The 24,999-nt window shown below is 40.1% G+C and overlaps 3 protein-coding genes across 3 annotated transcripts; all 3 read left to right on the top strand.

The window, feature by feature from the left end:
* The first annotated feature begins 1,836 nt into the window (after positions 1 to 1,836).
* Positions 1,837 to 14,181, top strand: LOC122644013 (mogroside IE synthase-like). The gene is made up of 3 exons (XM_043837605.1): positions 1,837 to 2,507; positions 3,408 to 4,080; positions 14,094 to 14,181. Exons 1-3 carry the CDS (start codon positions 1,863 to 1,865, stop codon positions 14,120 to 14,122), a joined length of 1,347 nt encoding a protein of 448 aa, XP_043693540.1. The 5' UTR covers positions 1,837 to 1,862; the 3' UTR covers positions 14,123 to 14,181.
* Positions 12,280 to 14,181, top strand: LOC122644008 (mogroside IE synthase-like). The gene is made up of 2 exons (XM_043837601.1): positions 12,280 to 12,946; positions 13,411 to 14,181. Exons 1-2 carry the CDS (start codon positions 12,287 to 12,289, stop codon positions 14,140 to 14,142), a joined length of 1,392 nt encoding a protein of 463 aa, XP_043693536.1. The 5' UTR covers positions 12,280 to 12,286; the 3' UTR covers positions 14,143 to 14,181.
* An 8,695-nt stretch (positions 14,182 to 22,876) lies between these two features.
* Positions 22,877 to 24,762, top strand: LOC122644012 (mogroside IE synthase-like). Its single transcript, XM_043837604.1, has 2 exons — positions 22,877 to 23,536; positions 24,009 to 24,762. The coding sequence occupies exons 1-2, from the start codon at positions 22,877 to 22,879 to the stop codon at positions 24,738 to 24,740; spliced, it is 1,392 nt and encodes a 463-aa protein (XP_043693539.1). The 3' UTR covers positions 24,741 to 24,762.
* Positions 24,763 to 24,999: the final 237 nt, after the last annotated feature.

Here is a 24,999-nt window from a genome sequence, read left to right as displayed (position 1 = left end):
GAGGGGTAGCTTGTGCTCTGTTCTCTGGTTATTCCATTGTTCCAAAATTACTCTTTTGGATGTTTAACAGAGTATAATCACAATAACTGAAGTTTTGCTCGCCAAGCATGTATTTTTACTGTATTTACCAAAAGCCATTGTTTAGTTTAAACCTCAGGATCTTACTGTTGTATTTTCATGTTATAGATAGGTTCTTACAACAAATGTGGGAAAGTTATTGGACAAAGGATATGATTGGCTATAAGGGTACAACTGGAACCGGTTGGGCTGGACTTTTTAAAACCAGGTCCAGGCTCGGCCACATTTTCATGTTATTTTCTATACAAAATATATATATTAAAAAAAAATATAATCTAAACATGTATATGTTTAATGGGGAACCGTTCTCTGCATTGGCGTAGGCCATACTCCCAGACAAAAAACTACCTCCCATATTGTATATAGGAAAATTATTGCCATGCTGTTGGTGTCATGTACCCTCTCCCTCTCTCCTCCTTGACATGCGGGCCTCGTGTATATGATCCGTGCTGGGCCGCCTTTTGTGCTTACATTTTCTTGGCATAGGAGCAATCCCTGTCTCAGCCCAGGACTGACCTAGTCTAGTGCACCCGGGTCTAGAAATCCCAACCCTATCCTAGCCTTGGCTCTGAAGCTTTTGGGTGGGCTTGGGCTCGCCTATCAAACTTGCACCACTAGTTGGTTATTATAGAGACGATATAGTGTACCACAACCATCATGATAGATAGCTGTTGCCCTGGATTGGTTTAACTAGGATGTAAATTGAATACACACCAAAAAACTAAGAACTCTGAAGGTCTACTATATGATTGAAAAAAAAAAAAAAATCAAAAACTGAAGACATAGAACGACTCTAGAAGAAAGAACATAGTATAACCAGGAACAGTAGTGTAGGACACAATATTTAGAAAAATTAGACGAATGATAAGAGAATTTAGTCAAATCATAATCCAGCAGTTAACATGCAATGAAGTACTTCAGGTTGAGTATAGAGGATTAATAGATCTATCAATTGGTTTAGAAGAACGATAGGAGAATTAAGTAATCTAGGAAACCAGTTTAGGTTTTAATAGATGATTTCCAGGTTTGTTATATTTCAAGCTAAAGAACTACTAATTTTAGAAAACTCTGCAGAAACTGATAATCACATCTAAGGAACATATTTGGGATTTTATCTAATAAACTGTAGAATTTCAGATTTGTAGTTCAAATATAGTAACCAGCAAGAATTAATCATAACTATGGAATCGGTTTTGAAAATAAGTAGAAGAGGGGAAAAAAATGAGATGTTCAAAGAAGAGGAATAAGAAGAGAGAGATATCACCTGGATATTAAGAGACTCAAATTACTGTATTGAATCTATAAAATACATGGTAGTAATCACGACTACTCCATTAAAGAATATTTGGGAAGAGCCTGAATGGTGATGATTATTTATCAAACTCACAAGGTGTTTGATGAAATGTCTGAACATTCTAAGATCAATAATGCATTTTACTTACTGTTTTCTTTTGCTCTTATGCTATGGCAAAACCTTAAATCTATCAGATGTGAGCTCATATGCCAAATCAACGCTTGTGAGCTTTTCCAGTTGATATATAACGTAGGCAATGATGTCAAATTCTGACATTCTAAAGCAGCAACAAACATGGATATATGTAACAACATGCTTTCTTTCACATTCTAAAGCAGCAAAAAGCATGCAAAGATGTAGAACCAAGCGTATACCCTTCAAATAAACTCAATTTCTTCACATTTTCTTCACTTCTATAAATACTTTGTAAGTCTAACAAAGAACAAACAAGCAAACCAGAGAGAGAGAGTGTGTGTGTTCTGTATCGAAAATGAAGGAAGAAGGTGCCAGGGGAACCCATGTTCTAGTTTTCCCATTTCCTGCTCAAGGCCACATAAACCCAATGCTCCAATTCTGTAAGAGGTTAGCCTCCAAGGGACTTAAAGTCACCCTAGCAACAACTCTCTTCATCACCAAGATTGCTCACAATGAAGTCAGCAATATTAGAGTTGAGGGTATATCTGATGGCTTTGATGAAGGTGGCATGAAGGAAGCTGAAAGCCCATATGCTTATCTTGAACGTTTCCAAATCGTGGCTCCACAAAGCTTAGCCGAACTAATCGAGAAACAAGAAAGCTCTGGCTATCCTTTCAGGTGCCTCATCTATGACTCTATGATGCCTTGGGCACTAGAAATAGCCAAGCGGTTTGGCTTGGTCACAGCTTCCTTCTTCACTCAGTCATGTGCCAATGATGCCATCTACTACAATGTGAAGAAAGGGTTGTTGAGTATTCCTGTAGAAGGACCCACTGTTTCCCTACCTGGATTGCCAATACTAGGAATCCATGATCTACCAGCCTTCATCTATAATTGGGAATCATATCCACCTTTTCTAGAACTTGTTTTGAACCAATTCCAAAATGTTGAGAAAGCAGATTGTCTTCTCATTAACACATTCGACAAGTTGGAAGATGAGGTAGGTCTTGCTATCCCTCTACATAATTGGTTTAATTTGTTTTCCCGTTTCATTCCTCTTATTTTTTTTTTTTTGGGGGGGGGGGGGGGGATTTGTGAGCTTCGCTGAATATATTTTTAATCACCCAAAAAATAATTTTCAAAGGAAAAACTGTGATTTCAAAAAGGCAAAAAATTTTACGTGCATGTGCATGATCGGCATTAAATGTAGTTAGATTGGCATAAATGCCATAAACACCCCTGCCCCCTATAGCTAGATGACGGAATTAATGGGAGAATCTCCCTTGTATGAATACCTTCCTTTTTCAAACACTATGTAAAATGAGAGAGATATGATCGGTATATCTTCTTTTCCATATTTATTTTTGGATCGGGTTTTCATTGAGCAACGGGATGGGGCTTCAGATGTGCGGTAAGGTATCAAGAGGGTATTTTGGGAACATACTAAAACACTATAGGGGTTCGTGAACCCTAGAATGATGTGGTGAACTCCCACTGCTTGATGAAGGAAAAGTCTCTATTTTTTTCTTACATTTCTTCCAGTCATGTAAGAAATAATTTTCAACTATCTATGGCTGCACAATTTTTTTTCTCAGTACATATTCATTTTTATGATGGTAAACCATCAAACAGTTTCACATCCAGTTTGACATATATTTTGTTGGACAAAGTTTTCGTGTGGTGAAATTTCATCCCACCATCCTAGGGTTCACAAACCCTTATAGGGTTTTAGTATAAGTCCAAAAATACCCTCCTAATCCTCTCTTGTGCCATCTGAAGCCCGTAGAATCACCTGATTGAAGAAAAGCTCGGTCCAATTTTGTTTTGATCAATGTTTTGGAACTTTGAATTCTCAAATATTGCTTTCAATTTCGCTAATTATTTGGTAAAATTTGAATAGGTACTGAAATGGATGTCAAAGCTATATCCAATCAAGACAATTGGACCAACTATGCCATTAATTTATCTGGACAACCGGGTAGAAGATGATAAAGACTATGGTCTAAGTCTTTTTCAGCCAAGCAAGGAAACCTACATGGATTGGCTAAACATGAGAGAAGCTGGATCTGTCATCTATGTATCCTTTGGGAGTTTTGCTGAGCTTGGAGATGAGCAGATGGAGGAACTAGCATTGGGTTTGAAGAGTAGCAACCACTATTTCTTGTGGGTAGTAAGGAAATCTGAGGAGAACAAGATCCCCAAGAGTTTGGTTGAGGCTAAGTCAGAGAAGGGGTTGGTGGTAGCATGGTGTTCCCAATTGGAGGTTTTGGCTCACAATGCAGTAGGATGCTTCATGACTCACTGTGGATGGAACTCGACAATAGAGGCTGTGAGCTTGGGAGTGCCGATGATCGCGATGCCGCAATTGGCAGATCAAACCACTAATGCAAAGTTTGTGGAGGATGTATGGGAAGTAGGAGTTAGAGTTAAATTGGATGAAAAGGGAATTGCAAGGAGGGAAGAGATAGAGCAATGTGTAAAGGAAGTTATGGAGGGAGATAGAAGAGAACAAATTAAGAAAAATGCTTTTAGATGGAAGGTGTTGGCCAAAGAGGCTGTAGATGAAGGGGGAAGTTCAGAGCAAAATATTGAAGAATTTGTTGCTTCACTTTTATGTGCTTGATTGTGTTGTTCTCATTCAATAATTTGTGTTGTTCTCATTCAATAATTTGTAGTTGTTTCATATTTATAGGCAATTGAAAATACATGATATTTATTATGTTCTGAACTTTGTTGTAAAAGCCTTTTTTATTTATTTATTATGCAATGACCTCATGATTTTTGCCAAAGCTTTTTTGAGATGGGATCCTCTCCAATGACATTTAATCACCATAGTCGATCTCACACCATTCATATGGTGTGGGGACCACACCCCATTGATGGTGGGAGATCGACTTGGTGCTTAAATGTCATTGGCCTATTTTAGATAAGCTATGAAAGATATTATAATTATGGAAGAGTAAGATTTTTTTAACAAAAAAAAAAAAATTTAACCAGGAACTTATCTGGGTACCCCAGTCGAATCCTAAAATTTTATTGATAGAAGATAAATAATGAGAAAAACAATAGGGGCACATAACCTACCTTACCCCGAACTTGACATCCAAAGGATTTGACTAAACAAAATTAGAAAATAAAACCCAATACCCAATCCAAATACAAAACCAAAGGAAATATGGAATTTACAAATCAGCAACAAGACCAAACAATTTAGTTCTAAAGAAAGGATTTTTCGAGAATCATCATCCTTGATTCGCAATCTTGATTGAGGTTGGAAAAAAGGGACTTTTGCAGGTTGGCTTGAACTCATTAAATCACAAAAGCAAAATTCATATATCGATTGGTCTGGTGTTTATGAGCTTCTGATCTCTATTATTTCTAAGATAGAATCCATTATGTCTTCCTTTCTTTGGAAAGTTTAGGGAAACCCTAATTTTCTTCATTTTATTTGGGCAAAATTTTATATCCTGAAAGTTGAAGGTCAGATAGGATTTTGCAAAGTAAAGGAATCTAACCTTGCTGGTATCATCAAACCTATCTAGAAAATAGTATCTAGAAAGAAAAGTATTTGAATTGACTGGGTATATTCAAGATACTTAGGGTCATTTTGGTATCATTTTTCATTTTGTATTTTTGCCTATTTAAAAAAATCCATTACTGAAAACCATTTTGATCAAAAAATAAAAACTGTTTGATAATTACTAAACAAAATAGATTGTAGAATGAAAATAAGTTCGGTAATTACCTATGTGTAAATAATTTTTGGGTTGATGCTCTCTATGTCGTAGCGCAAACTGTGCCCACACATGGGTCTACCATTCAGGAGGGTAGAGTGGTCATTTTGCCTACCCCCATGTGTCTGGACACGGCCTGCACCTCCAACACGAAGAACATTTGACCATAATTTTTATAACAATTTTGAACAAATGGAACCAAGTCATGGCCCAAAACCCATATATTTTTTACCGGTGGGTGAAAAAAATTCTCCCATCACCCATCTTCTTTCCCAAAATCAACTCTAATCCTCTATACTGTTTCCCTTCCTTACAGGTGTCTTGAGCCCCATGAGGATAGTCCCTGAAAAGGAGAGCAATGGGGACAGTTTGGAGGGCAGAGTTTTAAATTGATAAAAAAAAAAAAGAAAAAAACCAAAACGAAGATAGTTCTGCATCTATTGCTTTTGTCCAGGCTGAAACTTTTGAATCTGATATTTTTTGTGGTAGAAAACCTGAAGAGAAGTACAGATAAAGCCTTAAGAAAAAGAAGATTGATGATTGAGGAATAGAAAAGGGATTGAACTAGGTTTTAAACCTTGAACATGAGAATTGTCAAAGATAATGCTATTAATTTCTTCCCTTGTTTTGTGCTTTCTTTTATTAGGGGTGTGTTTCTCAAGTTGAGGAAAAGGGAATGCCTACCTGGTTTTGATCATTGTTTTATGTTAATCTTCATTCGTATGTGGGATTCTTTTAAAGGTTTTCCAAGCCAGATTTGGGAGTCTGCATAGGAGTGGGAGAAGGCAAAAGGAACTCAGAAGATAGCTTCCTTTTTTTCCCTCGTATGGGTTAGGGACACATTCCACTAAGGCTGCAATAGGGTCGGATTGGGCCGAGCTTTATAGAACCCTAGCCTAACCCTGAGTCTCCTTAACTGGGCCCAGGCCCGAACCATCCCTAACTCAGGGTCTGAAACATCCAACTCTAACCCGCCCTTAGAGTCGGGCCAGGCTGACCCTAATTGGCTCTGATCATGGGGAGGGGGAAGGAAATGCATGGGTTGGAATGGGCTAGGGAGAAAGTTGACAATTTTTCGTAAATTAATACTATAATAAAATGTATTATATGACTTATTATCTTCATATATAATATATTATGTAACAAAATGTAGGTGATGTTTAAAGTTTATAATATATATTATATCAATATACATTTTAAAGTATAACTTAAAATAGGATCGGGCTGGCCTCAACCCTGGCCCGGCCTGACCCTGACTCAAGTTTAGAAATTTTCAGTCCTGATCCGTCCTCAAGGCCAAATATCTTGACCCATAGCCTATTTGGGCTCAGAGCAGATTCGGCCAATATTGCCAAACTTGCACCCCTACATTCCACCCTCCCTTGAGAAGTAGAGGGAGGTGTAACTTAACAAAGGAAGTGGCATAGGGTTTCTAATGTTTGGAACCCAAAATCCAGAAGAATGGGGAGAAGGATTTCAGTGTGGAAGAAGAATTTTTTTAGCCTTCCATTGCAGATTGACTTAATAGAAATACACTAAATAGCATCCTGGTATATGCAAACAATCTGGATATTAGGCTTGAAGTGAGTTGCAGGTCGCAGATCACCGAAATAATGAGCCGCGAGATGAGGGAACAAGAGAGGGAGAGTGCCGTTGGATGACAGTTTGTGAGTACAGATTGGCGGAATGAGTTTAAAGGCAAAAAACCGTGGGATGATGGAGGTAACAGGTAGGTTTTCTAAAATAAAGATTGTTTTACCATTTTACCCTAAAAAAGTACCGTTAGAAGCACCTCCTACTTAAGTTCAACGAAAAATTGACAAAAATGATACCAAAAAGACCATTAAAGTTGGATTCCATTTGGATTGCCACTTGCCCTAATTAATGATGCATCTTTGGCCTGAAAGAAAATTCTTAAGTATAAACATTTCATTAGTGATGTCATTCATTCTAACATTGACGATAGTTGTGACACATATCTTTGGCTTGAGCTAATCTCCCAATATGGTGATCGTATACGGTATAATGATTTTCACTAAAAAAAAATAAAAAAAAGTATAATGCTAGATTTGATAGAATAGCAAAAGTCTCTTCCATTATTCAAGATGATATTTGGTGTCTATAGTAATCTGATTAAGGTTTTGTCTATGATTCTACTCTCTTAAGACCTCAGGCAGTGAAAATTGGCTTCCAATTTCTTCAAAGGGAATCATATTGGATTGGTCAGTGTAATGATTACTTTACAAAGTTGTCTATGAATTTATGAAGCTAGAGCCTAGAGCCATATCAATGTGGGGCCCCAGAAACCTAGTTTTCCAGACTTTTCGAGTATTGGCATTTGTCCTTTTTGATTCTTATGGTTTTCTTTTTTAGTAAACATCTACTACACCATGATGTAAAGAACCCTTTCTTCAACAAATCGACTCGAGGTTAGGGAATGTTCTCTCAGATATAGGGTTTTCTGAAGAAGAACAGAAGAAACAGAAGACGAAGAAGAAGAGAATGAGAAGACAATAAGAATTTTTTTTTTGTTTTTCGCTCGGCTAGTTTCGCTTGGTTATTCCAGATCCGCCGCCGTGCTTCAACCAATCTCTGCCTCTGTGCGTGTTAACCTATCTCCGCCACCGTGTGTGTTATACTCTCCGCCTTGTGCGTGTTATTTTCTTTTTCCCTTTTTCCCTGTTCATCTCTTCCACCATGATCATCGGAACCTCCACCGAAAAAGACACAGATGAAGACGATGCCGCCGACGATGATGCTGCCGTCTATCCCATTGGCGAGATCTGCTCTGACGACAACGAAGGGTGAAACACAACATACTTCTCAAAGGCAACAAGAACAGCGAGGCCAAGCCTATCGACACCTCCAGCTGCGCGACCTCACCTTCTGGGACATCAAGTGCAAGGCACCTCTTTCGTTTAGAATGAAGTCGAGCTCTTGTGCATCGGGACCTCTGGCAACGACTCCGCCTGCGCTCTCGGGTTCTTCAACCGTAGAGCCGTGGAAAACCACAGCGAGTCTTATGACTTCGCCTGGGATGACGCTGGCGCCTGCGTTTCAGTCTTCGATCCTGGCTCTGGTAGATGATATTGACCTGTGCTTGAACTCCGCTGAGTTCAATCTGATGTTGGTGTTGACGTTGAACCAGCCCTATGAGGCTGAGTTCAATTTGGTCTCAGCTGAGTGCAATTTGTTCTCGGCTGAGTTCAATCTGATGTTGGTGTTGACGTTGAACCAGCCCTATGAAACTAGCCCTATGAGACTGAGTTCAATTTGGTCTCAGCTGAGTGCAATTTGTTCTCGGCTGAGTTCAATCTGATGTTGGTGTTGACGTTGAACCAACCCTATGAGGCTAAGTTCAATTTGGTCTTGGCTGAGTGCAATTTGTTCTCGGCTGAGTTCAATCTGATGTTGGTGTTGACGTTGAACCAGCCCTATGAGACTGAGTTCAATTTGGTCTCAGCTGAGTGCAATTTGTTCTTGGCTGAGTTCAATCTGACGTTGGTGTTGACGTTGAACCAGTCCTATGAGGCTAAGTTCAATTTGGTCTCAGCTGAGTGCAATTTGTTCTCGGCTGAGGTCAATGTGGTCTCCAAAGGCTCCATCTTGCTGGTTTTGAGGAGTGGTGGGCCCAATCTGTGGGTGTTTAAGGCTTTTTGTCGGCCTAAAATTGTGCTCCATGTATACGTTTCAGTGGCTAGTCTCTTTGTCATGGGTGGTCTTTCTTTTTTCTTTTTTTGTGTGTTTGCAGGTGTTGCCCACCCTGGTGCTTGTGGCACCGAGGTTAACGTCAGCCTTGCTGCTACGGCCATCGGTCATTATTCATCATTTTGCTGATTCGGCAAGTTTGTTTGAAAGTAAACTGTGGCAGTGTGTCGGCACGCGTGGGCAGTATGATGTTGGACTATTTGGCACATTTGGGGCCCCTCCTTTTGGCACGTTCGTGCATGGGTTTAAATTTATCTTAGGCTATAGCTTGTTACCTAGGGATGCGGTAGTGACCCAACCCCTAGCCTGGATAACCCAGTCAATAGCATGTGCGACTGGGTCAGTTTCCATTCCTTGGTTTTGGATACTGTATATCCATACCTTGTGTTCATCATGCCATCTATATGTTTTATGTATTTCCTTTTCTTTTGTTTGGTGTTGGGCGCGCATGAATGAATAGCCTTGTTTTCTACCAAAAAAAAAAAACATCCACTACACCTCCTGGTTTGTTCACCTATCTTATAGTCCCTCAATTATTTAAAACTTTACTTACAGACCCATAAACTTCACAGTGTTAGTTAGGTATTAGTTTTACAATGTAAAAGACCAAAATAGCCTTTGTACATCTTCTTTCATAATTTGTTTGTAACCAACACGGTTATAAAAAAATATTGTAACCGGACTTAATTACCCTCCCACATTACTTATAAATTACTTAAAATAAGGGTTTATTTTGTAATTTCCTTTTCTCCTCCCTATTCCCCTCTGTCCCCTTCTTCTTCGTCTCCGATATCCACTCCCCCCATCCCTCGCCCTCTCCCACCACTGAACTCTGGACCAATCTGCAAGCGTACATATTGTTGGTCAGTGGGACGCATGGCCCTATCTCCCCTTCTCCCACGCATCGCAGTGCCTTGAGGACAACATTCCCAAGCCCCCCAATCAAATCGATGAGCCCAAAGATGAGAAGTAACCGGAGATGGGTTGCAGTGGGGTATTACCAAACCTTGTTTTAACCATCAACTGTAATTTTGCAAAATTGTACTCCAATAATCAAAACCTGATTGCAGAGTTGTAATCCCTGGTGAGATATCGAATATTTCCCAAAATTGTATTCCAACAATCAAGTCAAATCAGCATGAATGCCCAATCTCTGTTGGTTCTAACGATTACATGACAATGAAACGATAGATGCCAACGAAATACCCACCTATTAACTTTGTGTATTCTCTGCTTATTAGGAAGATTTGCAGATGAGCTATAACTTCTTTTTTCTCTTTAGTAACCCCCTAACCCTCTCCTATTGACTGATCCATTCCATCTCATTTTCCTTTTTTCCGTTCCAACCGTAACCATCCTGTTCTTCTACCTTCTCCCTTATATATATATTTTTTGATTCTCCTCCATTGTGAGCTCCATTTCTTCTTTCCATCTCCCATTTCCCTACCTTGGCCGAAACCATCTAAACCCATTTCTCTTCCCATCCATTTTTTTTTTTCTTTTCTTTTCTTATCCCACCTCCACCGAGACACCAGCACCACCCAAACCACCTAAATCCATCTCCATTTCTGAACCCAAAAACCAAAAAAACCCATTTCAATTCTCCCGTATTCCAGCCATGGCCGTTGACCTCTAGAAGAACCAAAATAGATTTTCCCTTCTTATTCTTCTTCGCATTTTTTATTTTCATTTTTAAAATAAACCCTCAACGCCTCATCTACAACCGCCGCTCCAGGCGTCATAAACGTTCCACCGCCACCTTCACCACCAAGAATGGGCTTCATCACTGTCAGCGTCAAGATCGTCCAGACTGAAGGCATTGCCGCCCTCTTTTTCGGTTTCTCTGCAACCGTCCTCTGCCAAACACTCTCAAACTCGATTTTTTCTTTCAATAAATTCTAATTTATCCAAAAGGGTATTATGGTAAACTCCTATCACCATAAGGTTATTTTGGCCTTTTAAGAATTTATAGTCTGCTGACATTATCACTTAATAGGTTCACCCTAACAGAATGGGTATTCCATCAGTCCCATGGGTCCGTAAGTAAGATTTTAAATAATGGGGGGATTACAAGATAGGTGAACAAACCTCAGGAGGTGTACTAGATGTTTACTCTTTCTTTTTTTACCTGCTCTTAACACTATCAAGCCTCATATAAATGGCGAAACCATGAATATATCAGCTATGAGTTCATAGTCAAACGCTTGTGAGCGTTTCCAATTGATATTGTAGGCAGTGATGTCAAATTCTTTGACCTCACTAAAATAGCAAAAAAAAAACATGGATAGATGTAAAACAAGAATTATTTTACATTCTAAAGCGGGAAAAAAACATGGCCAGATGCCCAAACAACAACAGGTTACCTTCTCTCGATTTGACCATATGGCGTCATGGTGGCGATTTAACAATATAGCACGATAGTGGAAATTTTGGCGCTATGATGTCATGGTGGCGATTTAAAAATATAGCACCATAGCAATTTGACGATATAGTGCCATGATAATATGACGATTCAATTGGGGACAATACTGACTCTCTTCCAAATTTTTTTGATACACCTATACAGATCGATATTGGGTACAATGATGATTCCGATACCAATACGTTTGATATTGATATAGAATCAGTATCGGAATGCATCAAAATCGGAAAAAAGAGAGAGAGAAGAAAGAGGAAAAAGGCAATTTGGGTAATCCAGGTGGCCTATGTTGACAACTAAAATCAAGAGAGAGAGAGAAAATGAATAGAAGAAAGAAGAAAAAGGTAAAAGGCAACGCCGTGCTTCTTTACGCAGGCAGGTGTGCAATGACCGTCATACCCCACCCAGATAGGGTGCACGGGCAGTGGATAGGGCGATCAATGCGTGCTGCCTGTGTGAGATGACAGGACAAGCAGCGCACAGTAGAGGATCCAAATTGATGTAGGTAATCCGGTAAATAGATCATAGTGGAAATCCATTCGTCTGGAGAACCCAAGATTAGGTTCACGTACAAGAGCCTGACCCGGACTCTCAAAAAAACTGAATTCCTCGCACATGATCTTTGTTCACAAGCAGAGTTTTCTTTGTTTTTTTGTTGGAATTGAACATTGAACATGGAATAATTCCATGTTCTTCCAAAAGACTTGTACCATTCAAAATTATGTCTTTAACCAGTATGTGGTTCTTATTGATACCAATGAACGTACTCATTTTGACTACATTAAAATTGAATTCCAAAACAACTCTCTTTTTCTTGAAAGCCAAAGTGAGCACATCTCTTGTCCTGCCAAGACTGTTTAGCTACCACTCAATTTCTTCACATTATCTTCACTTGTGCTCTAACAGAGAGAGAGGTAGATGGAGAAAATGAAGGAAGAAGGTGCAGGGGATGAAACCCATATTCTAGTTTTCCCATTTCCTGCTCAAGGTCACATAAACCCAATGCTGCAATTCTGTAAACGTTTAGCCTCAAAGGGACTCAAAGTTACCATAGCCATGACCCTCTTCATCATCAAGTCTGCACACAATGAAGTCAGCAATAATGTTAGAGTTGAAGGTATATCTGATGGCTTTGATGAAGGTGGCTTTAAGGAAGCTGAAAGCCCAGATGCTTATCTTGAGCGTTTCGAGGTCGTAGGTTCACAAAGCTTAGCCGAACTAATCGAGAAACAAGAAAGCTCTGGTTCCCCTTTCAAGTGTCTCATCTATGACTCTGTAATACCTTGGGCACTAGAAGTAGCCAAGCGATTTGGCTTGGTCACAGCTTCCTTCTTCACTCAGTCATGTGCCAATGATGCCATCTACTACAATGTGAAGAAAGGGTTGTTGAGTATTCCTGTAGAAGGACCCACTGTTTCCCTACCTGGATTGCCAATACTAGGAATCCATGATCTACCATCTTTCATCTATAACTGGGGTTCATATCCAACTATTCTAGATTCTGTTTTGAACCAGTTCAAAAATGTTGAGAAAGCAGATTGTCTTTTGCTTAACACATTCGACAAGTTGGAAGATGAGGTATGTAGGTCTTGCTATCCGTCATAATACACAGTATGTTTAATTTGTAGTTTCATTTGCTTAGAATGTTAGAATAATTTTGTAGGATCAACATGATGAATCATTAAATACAAATAATATACAATAATAGAGATTCGATGGGAAACATACCCGGATTCATATCGTTTGTTGAAGAACTCCTCAAATACTCTTCTCTCCTTGTTAGTCTTGTCTGCTCCATTCTCTAAACATTTGCTAGGGTTAGCAAATAATGTACCACTATATAGACTGGGAGCGGGGACCAACCCTGTAATTAAGAACAGTTTATATCTCTCTTATAATAATACATAATTGTAAGTAAGTTCACACATAAAATCATTATTTACACTTATTAGAGCTAGAGATCATGATTTATAAGCATATCTTCTCTTCCACATTACTCTCTTAATTTCCTCCATCATTAACACTTGGCGAAATTTCAATAGGTACTGAAATGGATGTCAAAGCTATATCCAATCAAAACAATTGGACCAACTGTGCCATCAATTTATCTAGATAAAAGGATAGAAGACGACAGAGATTATGATCTAAGTCTTTTTGAGTCAAGCAATGAAACTTGCATGGATTGGCTAAACATGAGACAAGCCGGATCTGTCATCTATGTATCCTTTGGGAGTGTTGCTGAACTTGGAGAGGAGCAGATGGAGGAACTAGTCTGGGGTTTGAGGAGTAGCAACCACTATTTCTTGTGGATAGTGAGGAAATCTGAGGAGAACAAACTCCCCAAGAGTTTGGTTGATGAGGATAAGTACTCAGAGAAAGGGTTGGTGGTAGCATGGTGTTCCCAATTGGAGGTGTTGGCTCACAAAGCAGTAGGATGCTTCATGACTCACTGTGGATGGAATTCGACAATCGAGGCTGTGAGTTTGGGGGTGCCGATGATCACGATGCCACAATGGACAGATCAAACCATGAATGCAAAGTTTTTGGTGGATGTATGGGAAGTAGGAGTAAGAGTTAAATTGGATGAGAAGGGGATTGTTAGGAGGGAAGAGATAGAGAAATGTGTAAAGCAAGTTATGGATCAGGGAGAAAGAGGAGAAATGATTAAGAGAAATGCTTTTAGATGGAAGATGCTCGCCAAAGAAGCTGTAGATGAAGGGGGAAGTTCAGATAAGAACATTGAAGAATTTGTAGCTTCACTTTTATGTGCTTGATTGTGTTGTTCTCATTGAAGAATTTGTAGTTGTTTCTTTTACTAGAACTTTCAAATTGGTTTAAAATTTATTATGGGAAGTAGTTCTCTGTCCAGGAGTGTGGCCTACGCCAGCATTCCCATGTGTCTATCTCTCTCCTCCTCAAAATAAAGGGGCAGAGATGTCTTTTCACATGGAGAGGAGAGAGATAGACTCATGGGAGTGATGGCATAGGCCACACTCCAGGACTGAGAACTTTTTCCCATTTATTATATTCTGTTGTGAAAGTTTTGTAGAAATTTTTTTTTTGGCAAGGTTAAAATAATAATATTCTTTCAAGGAGAGTGGTGAAATGGAAAATTTGGACCAATCCCAACCCTAATTTGGATCAATTAGAGGGAGATTTAAGATTACTAACTAACTCTATAGGGATAAAAAAAAATTTCTGCCTACCCAGTTGTTGTCCAATCCCAGCCCACCACAATCCCAACACACGTGGTGGGTTGGGATTGGACCACAACCAAACATGCATAGTAGGAAAATTCCTAATAGTCAACTTGTGAAAAAAAAAATTATCTGCTCTTTAACACCTTGACGGCATGACCCTTATGACTCGCTCTCTATTATACTTGGCGGCCATTCAATGGATTTTATCGGAATCGGATCACTACTGCAAAGTTTTGGAGGTGATCAATACCATATAGGTCAAACAGTACGGGCAAGGGTTAAAATAGTAATAAAAAAAAATCTATTTTAAAAAAAAATTCAAGGGTATACATGTTTGATACAGCCAATCTGTGCTGATACCGTAACGATATTGTATCGGTTTTAAAAATGACTGATACCATGGACTATAAAATCATTAGTTTTTCCTATAAAATAACTTCTATAGATACCTTTTGCATAAGAGTTATTTTTTTTAGTCTCCTACACTTGGCCTTATAATTACTGAAACACTTTTATTTGGAATTTGGTTTGATGTTCTCTATGCCGCAGTGTAGCCTGCACCTAGACACATGGGCCTGCCATTCAGGGGGTAGGGCGGTCATTTCGCCCACCCCATGTGTCTGAGTGCAACCGACACAAAGAACATTTGGCCTTAGAATTTTGTTTTTTTAATTTTCTTAAAAAATCAAACTTCACCTATCATTGTCTCTGGTACTTTTGTTTGTACGATGATGTCAAAGATGAAGGAGAACAAAAAGACTTATGATACTTGATAAGCCATAACATCACCCTCCATTCGGAAGATGACACATGGATTGGCTCAGGCTGAACCCGAGGACCGAGCCGAGTTAGATCATGTGATACCACGCACCGAAGGGGAGGATCATCACCCCATTCGCCGAAGCGGCAGAGCACGAGGCCAAATACTGAGGTGACCAAGCACCAAGCTGGGCCTACCACGATGGGCCATACAACCGAAGACCACTGAGGATGAATACCTGACCGAACTCACTCACGCTGATGGGCTTGCCGAGCCGAACGTCATGCCGAGGCTCAACGCACCCACCATCCAAGCCGAGCGCGAAGCCGAGCATCAAAGGCACGACCGTCTGAGGCCTAGGCCCCACCAAAGGCAGTGACTACGACTCCCCATGATCACGGAGCCACGTCATTGTATTCCGACAATCATGGGATACGAACCGGGCTGCAATCTAGCAACGGAATCGCATCATGCTCTGATAAGGACTCTGACCTTATTAAGAGTCCGACTCCGAGAATAACTCTCATTTTCGCTTCACATGGAGGAGCCTAGCCAAAAAGGACTCTTACCATACAAGGACTCATCCGGCTGCCTCAAAACTCATCCTATAAATACCTAGGTATGGAGCTCAAACGCTCATCTTACTTTTCACTAAGTTGAAATGCTGTTGCACCGGAGACCTAACTTAAGCATCGGAGAGTCCTTGACCGGAGTCACACTGGCTCCCTTGTGCTCACTCGATTTTTGCAGGCTCATCCTTGGGCGAACCAGACGACGAAGGTTTTCCACACGCAACAATACCTTTTTACAAGGCTAAAAATAGAATTTCACATTAATTTTAACCTTTTTTTTACAAGGCTAAAAATAGAATTGGAGTTTCGGAAAAAGGGTAATGGTTTCTTAATGATGTGTAATTTGACAACGGAATGAATAACTATGCGCTGGATCCACCCATGCATTGCCAGTTACGTACACCATAATACAGGGGTGATAATTCTGGGCTAAACCAATCGGACAAATCAAAACTGACCGGTTCAGACAGAATTGAACCGATCAGTTTTTGGTTTGATTTGTGGTTTTTATGCAACAGTAAAACTGAAACTAGTCCGATTGAAACCGATATAAAACCTAGACCAGAATGGATAAACTTTAAAAAAAAGTAATAATAATTATTATTTCCAAGTATTTTTTAATGCAACTTTATATGTAAATCCGAAACCGAATAGGTAGCATCTCGATAATGTCCGATAAGAGCCCGTTAATTCAACTCAATAAAATTGGTTTCGGTTTGGCCTATTACTTAGCTTGAAACCAGTTTAACCCGACCAATTGACACCTGGCATAATAGTTGCAGGCTATGTAGTTATAAATTTCCACATACATTGGGAGAGCATTTGTCAATTTATTTAGGGTAAATTACATGTCACCCCCTGGTTTTCAAACAAAACTCAGATCACCCCCTGGTTTTGAAAAAACTCAAATCACCTCCTGGTTTAGACCCCAATATGATAAATTAGTCCCTACCATTAGTTTTATGTTGTTAAGTGATGATGTCAGCCAATTAAATAAATTTAAATTCCTAAACTACCCTTGACCAATGTTGAAGATGAAGGAAGGGGGTAGTATTGTAAATCTAATTCTAATGTTTTAGTACAAGAGTAAAATAGTTCTTTCATACAAAAAATTAACAGCGGATTAACACCGTTATTGTAGAGGGGGGTGATTTGAGTTTTTTAAAAATCAGGGGGTGATTAGAGTTTCATTTGAAAATCAGGGGGTAACATGTAATTTACCCATTTATTTATTATAGTCCACCATCAGCAGGTAGAATGGTTATTACATTCCCATGGTAGGAGCCATAGGTAAAATTGTTCCTATATGCCTATTGCAGGAACTCATTCTTTCACATCCATATTTTTTATCACATGGACAAATGATGTGTCTATTTCGACCATTAGATTCTTTATCAATAATGAAATTGTTTTTATAAATAGTGATATAGAAAAAATTAATACTTTTAAAGAAATTTATACCTATAATTCTATGGATCAACTATGGATTATTCTCGCAAAATGTTGTCAAATGGGGCCTAAGGCCATTAATTAACGAATGGGAAAAAGAAGGCTGCCAACTAGGTCTGGGTGGCGTCGCGACACGGGAAGAGCGAATTAACCAGCCCACCCCCCATAAAATGAAAATTTTGATTTTTTTTTTTTTTGGTAAATGGGAAATTTATTGAGGACGGGGGTGAGTACAACCAGTCACTTCAGAATCACAAAGCTCCTGAAGCCACCTTATGGAGTTTGGCCAATCTGTCAAGTACTCAAGAGACAGGGTCTTCCTGACTAGGGCAACCGAAACATTATTCATAGCCCTAGAAACGAAAGAGAAGGAAATGGAAACAAAAGAAGATTTCAGCCTAACAACATCAGTAACTAGGCCTTCCACTTCCCAATCTGGTGATTTCTTCTCCTCAATGAACAAAATAGCATCCTTGCAATCCGATTGCACTGGAAGGTTATCAACACCCAAATCTAGAGCAAGATTGAGGGCATGGCGAATGGCCAACAGTTCCCCCTGAATAACCGAACCAAGAATATGGGGGATGGAACGAGCCTTGAGGCACCTCCCAGTGTGATCTCGAAAAATAATACCCAACCCCCCTTTATCAGAATCCTTGATAAGAGCTGCATCACAGTTAACCACAATCAGACCAATCGGAGGGGTGTGCCACTGAGAACAATTACGAGAGATCCTAATCTCACCATCCTGAGGACAAACGACAAGACCATTAACTGCACCTGAAAACTCCAAGTAGGCCTTCTCCACAAGCTGCAGAACTTCAGAAGGAGTCCAAATAATTCATTTGAGAGATAACTCATTCCTCGCATGCCAGAGATACCAGCAAATGAACGCAGCCTTAGAGAGAGCTTCACGAGCAAGCCTCTTGTCATGTCTAAACCACACCTCCCAACTGCGAATCCAATCAATCAAAGAAGGGTTATCCGGAGGAGAAAATTGAAGAGAACTACCAAACCACACATAACGGGCAAAGGAGCAACCCAAGAGAATATGATCCCCCGTCTCCTGATGGACTCCACATCTAACACAGATTGGGTCAATATTAACATTCCTATGACTTAAACCCACACCAGAGGCAATAGCTTCATTGCAAACACGCCAGAGAAAGGCCTTAATCTTTGGGAGCGTCTGAATGGACCAAACACGATTCCAAACAGCATCAGGAATACTCTCCCAAGGCCTAGATCTCGACGAAGACGCCCTAGCCGATTGACCTTCCTCTTCCAACTTTGAAAGCAGCTTATATGCCGATTTTACTGAGAAGAGCTAGACCATCTTTAGTAACCCCCCACCTTCTCTTATCTTCACCTTGAAAAAGACTTAAGGAAATTTTCAGAATTGCATCCCTATCCACTGGCTGAAAAATAGATTGGATAAGATCCACATTCCAACACCTGTTTGCCTGATCAATAAGATCAGCCACCATTACCTCTCTACACCCATCCGGCCTAGGACCTTGGAGCTTGAAATGAGGAAGAGAAGGAACCCATTTATCTTTCCAAATTTTTATATTTGATCCATCACCTACACTCCAAATGAGCCCTTCAAGAAGAACCTCACGACCCACTAACAGGCTTCTCCACCCCCAGGAAGGACGATTACCAATCTTAGCCTCTAGGAAATCACAGTTGGGGAAATAAATAGACCAATGAAGAGAGAAATTTAAAGCAGAAGAGAGAAATTGTTCCTTCCATTTTGTAAGTACCATGGTCCTCGGGACGAGGGTTCCTCAGCCTCTTGGCGACAAGGATTGGCTTCGATGAATAGCAGTGTATCGTTCCGATATATCCTCATGGGGATTGGGATCATGCTTTATAAAGAAATGGAGTCGCCACCTAGGGTTAGGGCCTAGGACCCCATGGATGTAGCCCCATCCGGGGTCAGCGGAAAGGGTTACGTGATTCCATATGGTTTGATCAGAGATTCAGGGTAAGTAGTCAGATTACGAGGGTGGGAAGGTGTTAGGCACCCACCTTGCCCGGATAAACCGGTCTTTCTACTAGATGCTGATTTTCGAATATTCTCCCTTAATAATATATCCTATACTAACATGTAAGGCTAAGTTATGACGCACTAATCATGACAAAGAAAGAAAAATCATTTACTATGTACACTAAAACGAGTTACTTTAATTGTCTACATTATGCCAAAAATAATAAGAAGGAAAGATACAGATACCTGTTAAGAAATACACGAAATAAACGAAAGCGCACCGAGTGCGAAATATGTGATGTCTCACGGCTCAGGTGGAGACGGACGATTGGCTTGTCTCTCTTTTGTTGGAAAGAGTAAGGACTATATGAGATGGGTTTTGCTACTCAAACTTCGGGCGGAGTAACGGCTATATAAGGGATTCTTGTTATCTGTATGCAGACAGAGTAACGATTGCAAAAGGGGTTTTTATGCTATCCGTACACTGACGGGATAACCAATTCAAAGAGCAAAATCGTTCTAAATTCGGATGGGTAATCGACGGATCTACCCCACCTAAACGACTTTACTCACTCACACACTCACGGTAGAGAGAGGGAGGAAAAGGGGGAAAAAGGAGCAAAAAAGGGATAGAAATCACCTGTGGAGGGTCCCCTGGCTCAAAAAACCTTGAGAAATGAGGGAGGGGGACCCTCCTATTTATAGGGAGGGGTAAGGGTGTCAATTTGGGATCGGAACCAAGAACCGTCCCAATACCGTCCCGCTAAAACCCGATACTAGACCGTCCCATTAGTAAAGGGGACAGTACTGGTATCTGATTTTGGTACCGAATGATAAATGGGACGGGACGGTTCTGGGACGGGATTCCCAATGGTACCAGTACCGAAATACCAATTAGGTACCGGATGGTACAGAAACTACTAGTACTGTTTAAAAAGAAAGAGTATATAAGAATTTTTTTTTTTTAAAAAGAAAAGAAAAAAGAAAGGGTATAAGAATTACGACTCATTTGGGTTCCACTAATTGCCTTTTGAATATGAAGATGAACAACAAATTCAACAGTAGTAGCTTGAAGTCTCTCCTTACAAAACCTGCTACAGTGCTACTCCCTCCTCCCTTGACCAACTACATCTACTAGGTTCTTCTTTTTTGCACTTCGTACTTCATACCATACTACCATGTGACATGTGTGATAAATAGAGTTTTGCTTGGAAAAATCAAAGAGGAAACACAAAGGGATTCTTCCATTTTGTAGGATTTCCCTAGATTTAAAAAAATGAGAAGCTTATTACATGTGATCTTAGGGAATTTGAAGAAATAAAACTATGATTTCATAATTTTTTTTTGGTACGAACTTTGATTTCATAATTTAAGTTGCTTTATAAAAAGCTGTAGACAACTTAGATTTCATGATAGTGAAAAAATTCCACAACACTAATAAACCCGCCTTGTTAGAAACAATCAAACTTCTTCTCCCTTTTTCTACAGTGCCTAGAACCGTTTAAGAACCTGTACTGTCCCATCCCGCTAGTAATCGGGACTGGGATTCAGGTTTGATCTCGTTAACTAAATGGGACGGTACTGGGATTGGCACTTTTGGTGCCGGTACCGGTACCGTCCCGTCCCAAATACCGGGAACCTTCCCAATTGACACCCTTAGGGAGGGGCCCCTTCTCTCTCCTGGCCAGATAAATCTTCCACGGCGCCATGGGGAACTTTTTCACGGTGTCGTGGGTGACGTCAGCAAGCTAATGTCACACCCACTCATGGCGCCTTGGAAGTCAGGTACACGTCTCCACGGTGCCTTGGGAAGGAGCCCCACGGCCCCATGGGAACGCAATGCCTTTTTACCTTTGTTTTTGGGCCTGAAATGGGATCCTCTAGTATTGGGGTTCTGTCTGGGCGCATGGGCTTAGTCTTTTGGGGTTTTTATCTCCCTTCTGACTCTTCGGTACCTCCTTTAACATTTAGTAAAAGGGTCTGATAAGTCATTTTAGGGATGTTAGGGTGATTTGGTTCAGATGTAGGGACAAGAGTCCTTCTTGAGAGAGATACCGATGTCTGTTCGTGTCCTGTTGTCATCATCGCCGAAGGTGGTGACAAAAATTGGTGTCTACACATTTGTTTCCAAGAAAACACAATGTAAAAGGAATCTATAACCTAAAATTGTTAATTGAGAATGTTCAAACATTGTAAGATAGGACAAAGTTTTCTTCCACCTACAATGGACGGTTCACCCACCATCCTAGAGTTCACAAACCCCTTCTAGGATTTTTGTATGTTCCAAAATACCCTCGCGATACCTATTCCTGTCCTCTCCCACCCCTCAGTGAATGGGATCCCATCATTGGTGGAGAGAAACTCGGTCCTTGTAAGATTGATTGTAAAAGGGGAATCGAAAAGTTAGAGGAAAGAACAATGACAAGAGGGAGAGATGAGAATTGTTGTAAAATTGATGGAATGCAATGTTACAGAGCAGCACAAACCTTTCACAGAAATCCATTCGTAAGGTTGAAAAATGTGATCTCAAAAGATTTTGAGGTCACACACCCCTTACAAGTTTTGTTCAATTTGCATCCTCTAACAAATGGACCATGCCACTCCAAATGTATGTGTCTACAATTCAGATCTTCTACGATCTGACTGCTTGTAGCGGCCTGAGCGACGCAGACACAAGGCGTTGTGCAATGTCCGCCTTACCCTTGCCCGGGCGCCTTGCCCGAGTGGGGGTAAGGCGGTCATTGCGCATTGCCTTATGTCTGCGCCGCTCAGGCTGCCCGGACAGCTAGGCCGTAGAAGATCCTGATCCATGTGTCTATCTCTCTCCTCAATTTAAAAAAAAAATAAATTAAATTTTTTCCTTTCTTTTTTATCCATTTCTTGTCAACCAAACCTAACCTAAATGACATGTTAGTAGACCAGACTGGAGAGTTTACAGAGAAGCAAAGATAGAATTGTTTATTTGATTCACTGAGGAAGAAAGCGAGAGGACCACAAACCCCAAATTTCGTCAAAACACGTTCCTTAACTTTGTCCCCAAGAAAAACCTACATCTCATTCTCACCATCCACACCAAAAAAAAAAAAAATAAATAAATAAATAAAATCCCCACTAACTGAGCAACGATGAATTGTTTATTGAATTATTTGACCATGGAGGAACTGTGAGTTCATAGTCAAACACTTGTGAGTGATTCCAATAGAAAACGTAGGCAGTGATGTCAAATTCACTAAAGCAGCAAAAAGCATAGATAGATGCATAAACCCATCAAAGAAACTCAGCAAAAAACATAGATAGATGCATATACCCATCAAAGAAACTCAATTCCTTCCAGAAGACTTGTTCAAAATTATGTTTTTTAAACAGTTTGTGGTTCTTATTAGGGACAACACCATTTTGACTACATTAAATTGAATTCCAAAAGAACTCTCTTTTTCTTGATAGCCAAGTATCTCTTATCCTGTCAAGACTATTTAGCTACTACTCAATTTCTTCACATTATCTTCACTTGTGCTCTAACAGAGAGAGAGGTAGATGGAGAAAATGAAGGAAGAGGGTGCAGGGGATGAAACCCATGTTATACTTTTCCCATTTCCAGCTCAAGGCCACATAAACCCAATGCTGCAATTCTGTAAGCGTTTAGCCTCAAAGGAACTCAAAGTTACCTTAGCCATGACCCTCTTCACCATCAAGTCTGCACACAAGGAAGTCAGCAATAATGTTAGAGTTGAAGCTATATCTGATGGCTTTGATGAAGGTGGCATTAAGGAAGCTGAAAGCCCAGGTGCTTATCTTGAGCGTTTCGAGGTCGTAGGTTCACAAAGCTTAGTCGAACTAATCGAGAAACAAGAAAGCTCTGGTTCCCCTTTCAAGTGTCTCATCTATGACTCTGTAATACCTTGGGCACTAGAAGTAGCCAAGCGATTTGGCTTGGTCACAGCTTCCTTCTTCACTCAGTCATGTGCCAATGATGCCATCTACTACAATGTGAAGAAAGGGCTATTGACAACCCCTGTAGAAGGATCCACTGTTTCCCTTCCTGGATTGCCAATACTAGGAATCCATGATCTACCATCCTTTATCTATAACTGGGGTTCATATCCAACTTTTCTAGATGTTGTTTTGAACCAGTTCAAAAATGTTGAGAAAGCAGATTGTCTTTTGCTTAACACATTCGACAAGTTGGAAGATGGGGTATGTAGGTCTTGCTATCCCTCATAATACACAGTATGTTTAATTTGTAGTTTCATTTGCTTAGAATGTTAGAATAATTTTGTAGGATCAACCTGATGAATCATTAAATACAAATAATATAGAATAATAGAGATTCGATGGGAACCATACCCGGTTTCATATCGTTTGTTAAAGAACTCCTCGAATACTCGTCTCTCCTTGTTAGTCTTGTCTGCTCCATTCTCTAAACACTTGCTAGGGTTAGCAAATAATGGGGATTGTTACCACTATATAGACTGGGAGCGGGGACCAACCCTGTAATTAAGAACAGTTTATATCTCTCCTATAATAATACATAATTGTAAGTAAGTTCACACATAAAATCATTATTTACACTTATCAGAGCTAGAGATCATGATTTATAAGAATATCTTCTCTTCCATATTACTCTCTTAATTTCCTCCATCTTTAACACTTGGCGAAATTTCAATAGGTACTGAAATGGATGTCAAAGCTATATCCAATCAAAACAATTGGACCAACTGTGCCATCAATTTATCTAGATAAAAGGATAGAAAATGACAGAGATTATGGTCTGAGTCTTTTTGAGTCAAGCAATGAGACTTGCATGGATTGGCTAAACAAGAGACAAGCTGGATCTGTCATCTATGTATCCTTTGGGAGTGTTGCTGAACTTGGAGAGGAGCAGATGGAGGAACTAGTCTGGGGTTTGAGGACTAGCAACCACTATTTCTTGTGGGTAGTGAGGAATTCTGAGGAGAACAAACTCCCCAAGAGTTTGGTTGATGAGGATAAGTACTCAGAGAAAGGATTGGTGGTAGCATGGTGTTCCCAATTGGAGGTGTTGGCTCACAAAGCAGTAGGATGTTTCATGACTCACTGTGGATGGAATTCGACAATCGAGGCTGTGAGTTTGGGGGTGCCGATGATCGCGATGCCACAATGGACAGATCAAACCATGAATGCAAAGTTTTTGGTGGATGTATGGGAAGTAGGAGTAAGAGTTAAATTGGACGAGAAGGGGATTGTTAGGAGGGAACAAATAGAGAAATGTGTAAAAGAAGTTATGGATCAGGGAGATAGAGGAGAAATGATTAAGAGACATGCTTTTAGATGGAAGATGCTCGCCAAAGAAGCTGTAGATGAAGGGGGAAGTTCAGATAAGAACATTGAAGAATTTGTAGCTTCACTTTTATGTACTTGATTGTGTTGTTCTCATTGAAGAATTTGTAGTTGTTTCTTTTACTAGAACTTTCAAATTGGTTTAATATTTATTATGGGAAGTAGTTCTCTGTCCAGGAGTGTGGCCTACGCCAGCACTCCCATGTATCTTTCTCTCTCCTCCTCAAAATAAGGGGGCAGAGATGTCTTTTCACGTGGAGAGGAGAGAGGTAGACTCATGGGAGTGATGGCATAGGCCACACTCCAGGACTGAGAACTTTTTCCCATTTATTATATTCTGT

Source organism: Telopea speciosissima, chromosome 10, assembly GCF_018873765.1.
Source record: "Telopea speciosissima isolate NSW1024214 ecotype Mountain lineage chromosome 10, Tspe_v1, whole genome shotgun sequence".
In the NCBI taxonomy this organism is placed as follows: Eukaryota; Viridiplantae; Streptophyta; class Magnoliopsida; order Proteales; family Proteaceae; genus Telopea; species Telopea speciosissima.
Note: the sequence above shows the minus strand (reverse complement) of the source record. Positions and strands in the feature narration are given on the sequence as shown.